The sequence below is a fragment of the Sus scrofa genome, chromosome 9 (assembly GCF_000003025.6).
Source record: "Sus scrofa isolate TJ Tabasco breed Duroc chromosome 9, Sscrofa11.1, whole genome shotgun sequence".
In the NCBI taxonomy this organism is placed as follows: domain Eukaryota; kingdom Metazoa; phylum Chordata; class Mammalia; order Artiodactyla; family Suidae; genus Sus; species Sus scrofa.
This window is the reverse complement of record NC_010451.4, coordinates 11,110,280-11,125,532: the sequence shown is the minus strand read 5'-3', so window position 1 is coordinate 11,125,532 and position 15,253 is coordinate 11,110,280. Positions and strand designations below refer to the sequence as shown.

Sequence of the window (15,253 nt, the reverse complement as noted above, 5' to 3'; positions counted from 1 at the left end):
ATGCATATTCTGATATTAGTCATTTTTTAAATAAAAAAGATAATGGAATACATACTTTTCCACTCCCTGCTATTTTCATCTAAAATTTTTACAAAGATTTTCATACCTTTCCATATTTAATACTTTTTCAGTCTCCAAGCTCCAAAGACTATAAAAATAGTATTAGTGTTTTTTCTCTGCTAAAGCATCATAGAAATATGCCATTTTAAAACTGAGACCTGGTATTTATCCTCAAGGAACCTACAGCCTAGGAAAAAAAGCAGGTTGTGTTTTTATCAGTAAAAAGACAACTAAAATATCTTGAGGAAAGCTGAAAAACAATTTTTTCTTCCGTGACTTGGCATTACTATGCCTATGTGGAAAGATTTGAAGGTAGATTGGTAAAAGAGGGCAAATTAAGTGGGATGGGGCTGTAGGGTGGGACCTTGGAAATCACAGATATAATTATTTTGATAATAAGGGAGACTGACTTTCAGTATTTCTTCAGAGCTAACATTCTCCATGACTCATTCCTTATAGCCTATTCCTTGGATTAAGCCAAAAAATGGGGAAAAGTTCCAAATTACTAACCCGCTCATTTTCTACCAAGTACTTACTGAACACTAAGTGAAGCCATTGGACTAGGCATTCATCATTCAACGAGGCAAAGCCTCAGTACTCCTGACCTCAAAGAGCTCAGTCTAATAGAGCAGAGGCAAACGTAATCAGGTATCTAGCACTTGGATCTGGTTTCTAAATTTCATTCCCCATTAAAGGAAACCAAGGCTCCATGAAGGTCAGGCCTGGAGCAAGGAAAGAACAAGATAAGCCTTCTTGTGCCAAAAAGTAAGAAATACTCAAAGAATGACGGGAACATGTCAAAAGGATGCAGACACCAACTTGAAAGTGCTCCACTGGCCAAATCTGAGACAACTACACACCAAAATAAATCATGATTTGTTACTAAATCATAACCCACTGCATAAAACTGGAATACAAGAGCTCATAAAAATTAACTCAAAGTTTAATAATTAACAATATTTTTGTAAGTCTCAGAGCACTTTTATTACAAAGTTCTTTTTAATTCTGAAGAAACAGAGTAACTTTACAAGGAGAAATCTGATAGACACTATCATAAGTCTTCATATTGCAACATGCGCCAACATGTTGACAATGCAAGTTCAAGTGGTCCAGGGGAAAAAGTTTCTTTGTATCATTCCTGCAACTTTTCTGTAAGTTTGATATTGTTTCAAAATAAAAGATATATCAGGAGTTCTGGTTGTGGCCCAGTGGAAACAAATCCGAGTAAGAACCATGAGGTTGTGAGTTCAACCCCTGGCCTTACTCAGTGGGTTAAGGATCTGATGTTGCCATGAGCTGCAGTGTAGGTCACAGACATGGCTCGGATCTGGTGCTGCTATGCCTGTGGTGTAGGGCAGCAGCTATAGCTCCAATTAGACCCCTCGCCTGGGAACCTCCATATGCATTGGTGCGGCCCTAAAAAGACAAAAAAAAAAAAAAAAAAAAAAAAAAAAAATATATATATATATATATATATATGATAAAGAATTCAAAATTAACCCACTAGAATAACTATTAGCTTAATGTTTAATGCCCAGAGGGAGCGCAAGTCTTTCACTTTAAGAGAAAGGCACCGAGCTCACCTGTGGTTCAGGAAGTTTATCAGGGTGGGAATTCAGGTAGGATATGTGAATAAAGCCCCAGATGAGTGGGACCTACAGTGGGGATAGTGAATAGGATTTAGGAATTTGGAGTTTGTAGTAGATTCATTACATTAATGACAATCAATTGTCCAAACATAGTAAAGAGAATCTCTAACAGAAAAAGCCCGAGCTCCCGCTGTCACTCAATGGATTAAGGACCTGATGCTGACTCTGTGAGGATGCAGGTTTCATCCTGGGCATTGCTCAGTGGGTTAGAGACCCGGTGTTGCCACAAGCTGCAGCTTAGGTGTTGCCATGGCTGTGGCATGGACCTCAGCTGCAGCTCCGATTTGACCCCTGGCCTAGAAACTTCCATATGCTGCAGGTGCGGCCTTGAAAAGATTAAAAAAAGGAAAGTCAAGGGCTGCAGTTGCGCAAATCTAGATTTTTATACCACCTGACTGATGACTCAGTATATAACCTTGAATAAGTCACTTCATTTATTGTGGCCTTGGACTTCCGTTTGTAAAATGAAGGGACTATGGTGTCATATGTCTATAATTATAGTCGAAATAGGTTTATAAGAAGCATTTTTGGGGGAGTTAAAATAAATTATCCTCAAACAATAGGGGTAAAAAGTAGTGCTTCCTACATAATCATAGTTTAAATGGTAATAAACTAAATGTAGATATTACTTGTAACTGAGCATTAAGCTAAAATACTTTATCTAGTCACTTGTGATGGAACATGGTGGGAGATAATGTGAGAAAAAGAAGGTATATATATGTGTGTGTGTGTGTGTGTGAGAGACTGGGTCACTTTGCTGTACAGCAGAAACTGACAGAATATTATAAATTAACTATAATAGAAAAAATAAAAATCTTACAAAAAATTAGAAACAACACCTTGGTTTAGCTCACAGGAAACATCCTGACCAGGCTCACGTGTGAATGACTGGAGGGAGGAAGAAATTAATGCATCCCCTCCAGAGACTGACAGGAACCAGGAAATGTTTGACCTTACCTCTCCCCCATTTTAGTATAAAAGAAGCCTGAATTCTAACTCATGCAAGATGGTTCTTTGGGACACAAATCCACCATCTTCTGGGCTGCTAGCTTTCTGAATAAGTCGTTATTCCTTGCCTGGCAACTTGTCTCTCAATTTATTGGCATGAACTTAGACTCAGTAACAGCATCCCCGGGAATATCACTGTGCTGAGAGATACTGAGACATATTCAATAAAAAAAGAGTTCCATGGTCAAATCCTGCTTTAATGTAATTTCCTATGTGAAGCATTCCTGAAATTTTTCTCTTTTTTAGGGCCTCACCTGCAGCATATGGAAGTTCCCAGGCTAGGGGTTAAATCGGATCTGTAGCTGCTGGCCTACACCACAGCAACGCCAGATCCAAGCCTCATATGAGACCTACACCACAGCTCACGGAAACGCCAGATCCTTAACCCACTGAGCGAGGCCAAGGATTGAACCCGCAACCTCATGGTTCCTAGTTGGATCTGTTTCCTCTGCACCACGATGGTAACTCCCTGAAATCTTTCTATGAAAATTACTTATTCTTTTTTTATTCCCAAGCAGGTCACTTATGTTAGACTTTGGGCAGTTTCTTTTTTTTCTTTTTTCTTTTTGGGGCCACACCCACGGCACATGGTAGGTCCCAGGCTAAGGGTCTAATTGGAGTTACACCTGCTGGGCTACACCACAGCCACAGCCACAAAGGATCTGAGTCACATCTGTGACCGACAGCACAGTTCACAGAAATGCTGGATCCTTAACCCACTGAGCAAGGGCAGGGACTGAAGCTGAATCCTCATGGGTGCTAGTTGGGTTCATTACCACTGAGCCACAATGGGAACTCCTGGGCAGTTTTTTAAAATGATAACTGCATTCAGATTTACTTAAAGTAAAACACAGCTAGCTTTTTTTTTTTTTTTTTTTTTTGGTCTTTTTGCCTTTTCTAGGGCCACTCCTGCAACACATGGAGGATCCCAGGCTAGGGGTCCACCACAGTCACAGCAACACGGGATCCGAGCCGCGTCTGCAACCTACACCACAGCTCATGGCAACGCCAGATCCTCAACCCACTGAGCAAGGCCAGGGATCAAACCTGCAACCTCATGATTCCTAGTCAGATTCGTTAACCACTGAGCCATGACGGGAACTCCACAGCTAGCTAATTTTTTACATAGTCTTCACATTTTTTTCCAGGTTCATTATCGTACCAAAATCTAAATAGTATTTTCCTTTATTTTTAAAAACAGATCTTTCTGGAGTCCCATTGTGGCCCAGCAGATTAGGAATCTGACTAGTATCCATGAGGTTTGATCCCTGGCCTTGCTCAGTGGGCTAAGGATCGGCATTGCCACAAGCTGTGGTGCACATCATAGATGCGGCTCAGATCCCACACTGCATCTCCTATTAAATCCCTAGCCTGGGAACAACATCCATATGTTGTAGGTGCAGCCCTAAAACAAAAACGAAACAAAAACAAAACCATGGATCTTTCTGACAATAAATTTGATTCCAAAGTACTCTGTTGTAGGGACATATCATATCATATCACGAAAGCAATATGGGCTTTTCCCTTTCTGCTTAAAATCTAGAATAAGACAAGGATGCTCACTCTCACCACTTTTATTCGGCAGAGTATTAAAGTCCTCGCCACAACTATCAGACAAGAAAAAGAAATAAAAGGTATTCAAACTGGAAGGGAAGAGGTAAAACCATCACTCATGCAGATGACATGATACTATATAAAGAAAACCCTAAGGACTCCACATGAAAACTACTCGATCTGATAAAGGAATTCAGCAAAGTAGCACGATACAAGATTAACAAACATTCAAAAATCAGTTGCATTTCTGTACACTAACAATGAAATAGGAAGGCAATGTAAAAAAAAAAAACCCAAAACCTTTTAAAATCACACCAAAAAAATAAATAAATAAAATACTTAGGAATAAACCTGACCAAGGAGGTTATATGCTGAGAACTAGAAAACATTAATAAAGGGAATTAAAGAGGACTCAAAGAAATTAAAAGATATCCCATGCTCTTGGATTGGAAGATTTAATATTGTTAAAATGGCAATACTACTCGAAATTTACAGATTTAATATGATTCATATCTAATTACCCATGACATTTTTCAAAGAACTAGAACAAATAATCCAAAAATTTATATGGAACCATAGAAGACCCAGAATGGCCACAGCAATCCTGAGGAAAAAAACAAAGCAGGAGGCATAATCCTCCCAGACTTCAGATAATACTGGCAAACTACAGTGGTCAAAAGAGTATGGTATTGGCACAGATCAATGGAACAGAATAGAGAGCCCAGAAATAAATCCATTCACCCATGGTCAATTAATCTGTGACAAAGGATAAGAACATACAATGGGAAAAAGTTTCTTCAGTAAGTGGTGCTGGGGTAAGTTGCACAGCTGCATGTAGATCAATGAAGTTAAAACACACCCTCACACCATATACAAAAATAAAGTCAAAATGGCTTAAAGACTTAACCATAAGACATGACACCATAAAACTCCCAGAAGAGAACATAGGCAAAACACTCTCTGAAATAAATCACACCAATGTTTTCTTAGGTGAGTCTCCCAAGGCAGTAGAGATAAAAACAAACAAACAAACAAATGAAAAAACAAATGGGATCTAGTCAAACTTATAAGCTTTTGGACAGTAAAGGAAACCATAAAGAAAAAGAAAAAAGAAAACCATCAACAACAAAGACAACTTATGGATTGGGAGAAAGTAGTTGGAAACGATGCAACTGACAATGGCTTAATATCCAAACATACAAACAACTCACACAACTCAACAAAAAGCAAATGAAAAATTTGGGCAGAAGACCTAAATAGACATTTTCCCAAAGACATACAGATAGCCAGAAGATACATGAAAAGATGTTCAACACCACTAATTATTACAAAAATGCAAATCAAAACTACTATGAGGTTCTCACACCAGTTAGAATGGTCGTCATTAAAAAAGTCTACAAGTGGGAGTTCCTGTCGTGGCGCAGTGGTTAGCGAATCCGACTAGTAACCATGAGGTTGCGGGTTGGGTCCCTGCCCTTGCTCAGTGGGTTAACGATCCGGCGTTGCCGTGAGCTGTGGTGTAGGTTGCAGACGCAGCTCGGATCCTGCGTTGCTGTGGCTCTGGCGTAGGCTGGCAGCTACAGCTCTGATTAGTCCCCTAGCCTGGGAACCTCCATATGCCCCGGAAGCGGCCCAAAGAAATAGCAAAAAAAAAAGACAAAAAAAAAAAAAAAAAAAGTCTACAAGTAACAAATGCTGGAGATGGGTGGAGAAAGGGGACCTTCCTAAACTGTTGGTGGGAATGTAAGCTGGTGTAACCACTATGGGAAACAGTATGGAGGTTTCTCAGAAAAATAAAAACAGAATTACCATATGATCCAGCAATCTCACAACTGGAAATATGTATGGACAATACTCTAATTCAAAAATACACATGCACCTCTACGTTCATAGCAGCACTATTCACAATAGCCAAGACGTGGAAACAACCTAAATGTCCAATGACAGATGAATGGATTCAGAAGATGTGGTACAGATATACAGTGGAATACTAATCAGCCATAAAAAGGACTTCCCTGGTGGCACAGCAGGTTAAGGATCTGGTGGTATCACTATTGTGGCTCCAGTTTGAGCCCTGGCCAGGGAACTTCTGCATGCTGCAGGTACAGCCAGAAAAACAAAAACAAAAAAGGAAATAATGCCATTCGCAGCTACATGGATGCAACTAGAGATTAGCAAACTAATTGAAGTAAGGCAGAAAGAGAAAGACAAATACCATATAATATCACTTAGATGTGGAACCTAAAATATGGCACAAATGAATCTATCTACAAAACATAAACAGACCTCTAGGCATAGAGAACAGACTGTGGTTGTCAAGGGGGAGGGGGGAAGGAGAGGGTTGGGCTGGGAGTTTGGGGTTAGTAGATGCAAACTGTTACATGAGAAAGATAAACAATGAGGTCGTACTGTATAGCACAGGACACTATACTCAGTCTCCCAGGATAGAACATGATGGAAAAGAATATTTAAAACACACATACACACACACACACACACAAAACTGAGCAATCTGGTGGCACCCAGCGGCAGTGTGAACTGTGAGGAGTTCACCAAGTCCCAGGAATTACTCAAGGTGGTGAGGATGAGAGATGACAGTATAGTACATGAATTAAACACTGTAGTTCCAACAGCTTCCTTTGCAAGGAAAACTGATGCCAGCCAAACCTGTAAACAACTTTATGAGTCTCTGATGGAGGCTCATGCCAGCGGGGACAGAGTCATAAAAAACTGTATAGCTCAGACCTCAGTGGTAGTCAAACAACTTCGAGAAGAGAGAGAAAAGAATTTGGGTGACTTAACGTTATTAAAGCAACTTGGAAAAAACAGGTAAAATTGAAATGGATGCAGTCAGAACTGAATGTCGAATGAGTGGTAAATGACAGGAACTGGAAGGTATTTAATGAATGCTGCCAAATTCACTTCAAGTCTCCAAAGAACGAATAAAAAAATACTTTTTTTTAAGAAAAGGACCAGGTCACCTCATAAGAGCTGAGCATGACAGACATCAACAAGGTGGGCTTCCTAGGAAGATTTCTGAGCCAAAGTCCAAGACCTCCTATTGCTTTCAGCCCCCCTTAGCCAAGACCTCCAAGTATAAATGATTCTGATAATTCTGGAGAAATCAACTGCTATTTTATACTGATTCTGTACAAAAAAAGATGTTTTGTAATTATTAAAATAATTTTCTGACTCAGTGTAAAAAAATAAAAATAAAAAAAGTAAAATACAGAAACTGGCACAACATTGTAAATCAACTACATAGTGTGTCCTTTCTTGAAAACCTTGAGGGTCAAATTAGAGGGGTAGTAATAAAATACAAATATGTCTTAAGAGAAATCTACTTTGGCAAGAAGATTTTAAGCAACAGAACTCTTAGAGACTTTAGATGAAATCTCATCTGAGATAATTACTGATTTGCCAATTAGCTGCTTTAAAAGGGTTCAATAACTTCTAAAATGTTCTTTTAATCTATTCTCATACATGCTTTTCTTTTTGTTTTCTTGCTTAAGATATATAAGTGTTTCTATTGAATTTAGCAGCTATGTGAGTTGAGCATTATCCTGTGCACGGCCATCAATTTAAATAAATAGTATCTAGCTCTCTTGGAGATGTCTGGGTCACCTTGAATTTAATACAGTAAAACAGAACTGTTATTGGTATATTATCCCTCAGAGAAACTAATTTGGTTAGCAAGACAATCATCCTTGTTGTGACAGGTACTTTTTTTTCTTTCTTTCTTTTGTGTGTGTGTGTGTGTGTGTGTGTGTGTGTGTGTGTGTGTGTGTTGCTTTTGGCATTTTCTAAGGGCTGCACCCACGGCATATTGAGGTTCCCAGGCTAGGGGTCTAATCGGAGCTATAGCCACCGGCCTATGCCAGAGCCAGAGCAACTCCAGATCCGAACAACGTCTGTGACCTACACCACAGCTCACGGCAAAGCCAGATCCTTAACCCACTGGGTGAGGCCAGGGATTGAACCCACAACCTCATGGTTCCTAGTCGGATTCGTTAACCACTGAGCCACAACAGGAACTCCGTGACAGGTACTTTGAATTGTAATATCCCTATTATCTCTTTAGGTCCTTCTCAAATATCTCCTTTCAAAAGCTTTCTGTGATCATCACAGGCAGAATTTATGCATGCTATCTTACATGAGTACTTTTAGTATCACACTGTATTATTACATTTATTCCTTTGTGCTTTGCATTATCTTATATTAATTATTTTTATATTACCCTCATGAAATAATGCCTTTCCTTGTTGTGAGTACTTTACAGATAAGGAAACTGACAAATAGGCACAGCAAGAAATCTGTCCATGGATAACCAAATGGCAAGAAATTGAGATTCCAAAGCATCAAAGTGGTACAAACCAAGATTCCAGTCTCAAGCCAGAGCTCCTTTAGATTTGAGACCACAATGCTTTTCCTTTCTTTTCCCTTATTTTTAAGATCTTGAAAAATATTATAGATCTTGTTCCAAATTTGAAAACAATTTTTCCACTTAAAATTACAAAACAATTTTTCTAATTTTTTATACATAAAAATAATATGAAAGATTGAGGGCAATACTCCAAACTTAGACAATTAGAAGATTCTCAGAAAGAGAAGTTCTCTTTTAAGAATGATACCCTGGGAGTTTCCGTTGTGGCTCAGCAGGTTAAGAACTCGACATATGTCCGTAGGATGTGGGTTCAATCCCTGACCTTGCTCAGTGGGATAAGGATCTGGCGTTGCCACAGCTGTGGTAGAGGTGGCAGACGTGGCCAGGATCCAGCATTGCTGTGGCGTCGGGCTGCAGCTGCAGCTCTAATTTGACCCCTAGTCTGGGAACTTCTGTATGCTGCCTTTAAAAAATGACGCCCTGAAAATAATTAGGGATATATTTTTTAAAGCAATAAGTATAAATAGAAAGTATCAGTTTTAATTACTTAACAGATCAGCACAGGATATTCTATATTACACATCTGAGGCAAAGGTCTCTTTAAATAAAACTTTACAAAGCAGTGAGAAATACTAGTTTATCCAAATAGTGGGCTACTTTCTTTAATTTGTTTTTCAATACTAGGATAAGTAGTAAGTAGCCATGTGGAATATGCGTATTCTGCAGTCCTATTTGGAGTCACTGGAGCAGAGGGACTGTGCCCTTGTCTACATCAGTACTTTTACACGATTATTATAAAATGTATACACTACAAATACGTTTTTACAAGTCAATCTTTCTGCCCAGACAGTGAGTTCTTTGAGACCAGCAGTCATGTCTTATGTGCCTTAATATATTTAGGTAACATTTACTCAGTGGTTTACTATGTCCTAAAGTTTATTTATTTATTTATTTATTTTTGTCTTTTTGCTATTTCTTGGGCTGCTCCCGCGGCATATGGAGGTTCCCAGGCTAGGGGTCTAATCGGAGCTGTAGCTGCCAGCCTACGCCAGAGCCACAGCAACTCGGGTTCCGAGCCGCGTCTGCGACCTACACCACAGCGCACGGCAACGCCGGATCGTTAACCCACTGAGCAGGGATCGAACCCGCAACCTCATGGTCCTAGTCGGATTCGTTAACCACTGCGCCACGACGGGAACTCCTATGTCCTAAAGTTTAAATGTATCATTTCACTTAATACTCAGACTTTAAGAGATTATCATACCAACTTTAGAGATGCAGTCTATTGAGCTCCACAAGAGCAGTGACCTCATTATTTCAGCCACTAATATATCTTCTGTGCCTAGTACAGCACTTGGCATATTGAAGGCACTTAAAAAGAACTTTTTTGGGGGGGGGGGTTGGACACATGTGCAGCATGTGGAAGTTCTAGGGCCAGGGACTGAACCAGAGCCACTGCAGTGACAGTGCCACATAATTATGCTATAGGCCACAAGGGAAGTCCAAAAAAAAGCATTCTTTTGAACAACGAGGAAACCAAAGCTCGAAGAAGTTAAGTAACTTATTTAGAGTATACAGTGAATAAGTGGACGCTAGTTTGAATCCAGGTCGTACTGACTTTAGCTCTTGAAGTCTTTGCTCTACTGCCTCTTTAGTTCAACTTCCAGCTCAGAATTTGGTACTGAGAAAGTACATAGTAAACACCTGATAATAAAAGAATGTTCTACCTTCAGATTGCTTATCTATTTCACCCTAGCATTCCTCTACTTCACCACTTCCCTATCCTGGTTTTTAACATCTAAGCCTAGGATACAAGCCATGGCCATAGGTTTTCATCCTGCCTCCCTTCCTATCAGCATACATTATACACAGAGAAGAAAACATCCATTACTGCAAAAACACGTGGAGATTGCAGCATGGAAAGTTATACGAATAGTTTGTTACTTATCACACAAACACAGTGCTAAATAAGTCTAAACACAAATGGGAAAATTCATGGACATAAACTTAAAAAAATTAACTCAAACTTTCCAAATTTTGTTTTTTGTGGTTACAATTTTTCTTTCTTATAAAAGCAAACAAAAAAACTTATAAAAACTAAAGTATTCTTCATGAAAAATAAGAGTTCCCATCATGGCTCGGTGGTTAACGAATTCGACTAGGAACCATGAGGTTGCGGGTTCGAGCCCTGGCTTTGCTCAGTGGGTTAAGGATCCAGCGCTGCCGTGAGCTGTGGTGTAGGTTGCAGACACGGCTTGGATCCCACGTTGCTGTGGCTGTGGTGTAGGCCGGCGGCTACAGCTCCAATTAGACCCCTAGCCTGGGAACCTCCATATGCTGTGGCAGCGGCCCAAGAAATGACAAAAAGAGAAAAAAAAAAAACCTTGCTTCATTTTTTTAACACTGTGTTTAACACTAATCTACGTAATGACAGGACTTCAAGTCATAATAAACATGAATGTGAGAATGTCACCCCCATAAGATCTACATTAGTACATTAGTACATCTACTTTTAGCTGGCCTGTGGCACAGTAATGGGGATTTGTAATTTATTTCAAAAAAATAAATAGGAGTTCCTGTCGTGGCTCAGTGGTTAACAATTCTGACTAGGAACCATGAGGTGGTGGGTTCGGTCCCTGGCCTTGCTCAGTGGGTTAACGATCCGGCATTGCCGTGAGCTGTGGTGTAGGTCGCAGACGCGGCTCGGATCCTGCGTTGCTTGTCTCTGGCGTAGGCCAGCAGCTACAGCTCCAATTAGACCCCTAGCATGGGAACCTCCATATGCCACGGGAGTGGTCCTAGAAAAGGCCAAGAGACAAAAATAAATAAATAAATAAATAAATAAAAAATAAATAGTAATAATTAAAAAACAGATTTCAGATGACAATTGTCTAGTTTGTTTTAAAAGTTACAGGAACATTTACTTACAAGCACAAAATATTCTAAAAGTACAAGGCATCTGGTCTTCCTGAATTGTGTGCTTGCGTACTTATTTGTTTATCATAGTTTGTTAAAAGAATGGTGATAAGAGTCAAACAAAATAGTTACAATCCTGGCTCTGCCCCTTCATAAATTATGTGTCACCCTGGGGCAAATTACCTAATATCTCTGAGCTCATTTCCTTAAAATGTAGACAATCCCTAACTTGTAGGAGATTAGGGTCTGTGTCATAATGAGCATGGTGACAGGCGCATCACAGCACTCATAAACAATAGCTCTCTATTTAGGGTCTGACACTTTATTTTACTCTGGTTTTCATTCTAGGATGCACTTAAATCATTATTTTTTACATCAAAGTTTTCTATATCTATTTCCCTTGATGTAAATTAACTTCCCACGGCAACATTTGAGTAATAAAAAATAAATAAATAAAAATAAACCTCCGTCAAAAGACTAATTAAAATATACATTAGACTGTAAATTCCTTGAATATTTTCCCTTATTTTTTCTAGAAAATATTGTAAGAAGACTGTTTATATGTGCTCTATGCTTCCTGGTTTTTTCTGCTTATATGAGCAATGCTATACCTGCATGATTGTCTATCGACAGCCAGCGGGGCCTGGGCATTGGCTCGTTCTCAGTGGGCTCCTACAGAAACCTGAGTTTGCAATTTCTGTTTTAAACACTGTCATCTACCATTCATTTTCTAAAGCTGTATATGCATATAATTTACTACAAAAGAATAACATGAGGCAGGCTAAACAATCAGATGTGTAGAAAATTTTAAAAATTACCTGATGGAATATAGGCTCCTTTACCTTAAGGTAAACCTGAAAAATATAAAAGAAACACATGTGGCTGACACACATTATGGAGGGGAAAGAAAACCTATTCTAACTACTCTGCAAATCCCAAACCTCTCCTGCTTCCCTGTCTTCCTTCTTAAATTTGATTCCAGTAGCATAAAACCAGACTAGGTGGCCTGCCACAAAAGGGCTAGTACCTACAGCTGGGTCTCCCCCAGAGCTAGCTTTATAACGGCAAACTAAATGTTTCAAAACTGTTATGGATTGCCCTGGCTTCTTGGCCTCTGATCAGTATTGAGGGGCAGAGATGCACGGATACTCATGACGGCAGAAGAGGCTATGATGACAATCCCTGGGAAGAACTCTTCTACAGTAGCGAGAACAATGGCCTAAGAGACAAGGGGTAGATTTCAAACTCTGCCATTTACTTGCTATATACCTCGAACAGGTCACTTAACCAAAAGACTTAATTTTCCTTATCTGGATAATGGGGATAATAGTGATAAGCTGAAATACATGCTAGTGTCCAGAACATAATAGGTGCTAACATGTGAAAACATTTAAAATAAATTTCTTACCCTTTTTTCTGCATCTGAAAACCTCTAATTCACTCATCCAGATGCCTTCCCAGTTACACAAACCCTAGTTTTAGGCTCCAATTTCACGTGGGTGATTAAGTTCAATGCCTATTTATTGTGAGCACTTGTTGCCCTGTAAGAGTATACTCTTAAAATGACATGGTAGTGGAGTTCCTGCTGTGGCACAGCAGGTTAAGGATCCGGGGCTATCTCTGCAGTGGCCTGGGTTGCTGCTGAGGCAGAGGTTCAAACCCTGGCCCAGCACAGTGGGTTAAGGATCTGGTGTTGTCACAGCCATGGCTCGGATTCAGTCCCTGGCCTGGGAACTTCCATATGCTGCGGATGTAGCAGAGGCGGCTGGGGAGACACGATAGAAAGGAACCAAATTTAAACCATAATCCTGAAATGATTCCCATCAGTTATAAGACGAAGTCCAAATTTCAAAGCTTTCCATGACCTTGCCACTGCCCTTCTGTTTGGCCTTATTCCTTTCTTTTCATCTCTATCTCATCATAGGCTCCGGAAAGTGCAGACCTACTCCGAATGTGCTAGTTTCATGCTTCTGTATCTATCAACATGCTGTTCTTTACTTCGTTTAGAAATCCTCCCATGTTGGTAAACACCATAAAGGCAATACCCTTTATGGCAGCAAGGACCATTCTTAAATGTCTCTACATTCTCATTCGATGTAGTGTTGATCTCATAAAATTTTATGTAATGCTAAAATTTGGGTACAGAACTTCCTATTCCTGTGGGAAGTTCCTACCTTCACTTCAAGAGCAGATTATTTCCTTTAAGCGCCGATAGAGCTTTAATAGTAAGATGTGTATGAGACATTTATATAGATATAACTCTAAACTGAGTAAAGCAGAATGTTTTTAATCTCTGAAATTTGTTACCTCAAAATACTAATTTTCCTTTATAGAATTTCAGATTCTCACTGTTACTAATAAAAGAAATGCAGAAGGGTATGTGTCTTAAAGGCAATTTTTAAGGCAAGAGAATTATGGAGTCCTCACTATGTGCCAGGTATTAATTCCTGCAACTAACATGAAATGTATGCTATTATTATTTTCATTTTACAGGTGACACAAACTAAAGTAGAGAGAGATTGAGTAACTTGTCCAAAGTCCCACAGTAAAGTAACAGTGTTGGTTCAAATTCAGATCTGACTCCCAAGCTTATGCTTCCAACCAAATCAGCTCTTAACTTACAAAGGGGTCTCTACCACAAATCTGCCTTATAAGCTGGCCAGGCAAGTCACTAAAACTGACATTTCTCTCTTCTTTTCTACAGTAACAAGACTTCTTTCACCTCTGAAATCCCAGGATTCTTCTATGGTTAACAGTATGTAGTTTACACAAAGGACCACACGGGACAATGGAGAAACATAAGAAAACAGAGTATCTGTGGTCTTCAATCTCCTAATCACCTTCCCAACTCTCTGAAATCTAGCTTCTGCCTCCTATCAACCTGCTGCTGACGGTATCCTCATTAAATTTACTTGGTCTTTTAATTTAAATTTTTATTGGTCAAACTTCAACTTCATTTTATTCATCCTCTCAGAGGCAACTAATACTGTTATCCCTTCTAGAAACCTCTTTGTACTCTGTGACATCAAGCTCTCCTGGTTTTACTACATTTCTGATTACCTGGTTCTCAGCCTCCTTTGCTGGCTCCACTTCTTTCACCCGACCCTCAAGTGGTCAGTGTTCCAATGTACATGATGACTAGAGTTAATAACACTGGACTGAATACTGGAAGTTTACTAAAAGAGTACATTTCAAGTGCTTTCATCACACACTCAGGAAAAGTAACTATGTGATGTGTTAATTAGCTTGACTGCAGTAACCTTTTCACTGTGTATTTATGTATATCAAATTATCGTGTGGTATACCTTAAATACATAAATTTAAATTTTTATTTAGCATGTTGATTCTTATTGAAATCCTTAGGCATTATAAAATGAGATATCCTCATTTTATCTTAAAAAAGAACCTAGATACTGAGAGGCTTTAAATGTCAAACAGATAAATCAACTGTAACTTTTAGGGTATAACATCATATATGTATACTCTTTTGTTTATTGCTGTGGGAAAAAAGGGGCAATGTTCCATAGAGTTATGTCTTTGGTCATCACAACGGTCTAGGCTTTCTCTGTGCCAGTTCACCTATTGCCACATTTCTAGCACCGCCTATAGCCTGACAACTCCCAAAGCCTTATCTTCAGCCCAGCCTACCTGTTAGGTCTCAGATATCAATAATATCAGGCAC

At 39.3% G+C, this 15,253-nt stretch overlaps 1 protein-coding gene and 1 pseudogene across 3 annotated transcripts in view; one reads left to right on the top strand and one right to left on the bottom strand.

Moving 5' to 3' along the window:
* ACER3 (alkaline ceramidase 3) overlaps positions 1-15,253 on the bottom strand; it is a 182,309-nt gene that overhangs the window by 41,854 nt on the left and 125,202 nt on the right. For 2 of the 3 annotated variants that reach the window (XM_021062556.1, XM_021062554.1), the window contains exon 6: positions 12,390-12,425. The exons of the other annotated variant lie outside the window; for it this stretch is intronic. In XM_021062556.1, the coding sequence (XP_020918215.1) occupies positions 12,390-12,425 (36 nt within the window). The remainder of the gene's footprint in view (positions 1-12,389; positions 12,426-15,253) is intronic. 3 annotated transcript variants of the gene reach the window in all.
* LOC110262309 lies at positions 1,144-8,078 on the top strand (annotated as a pseudogene).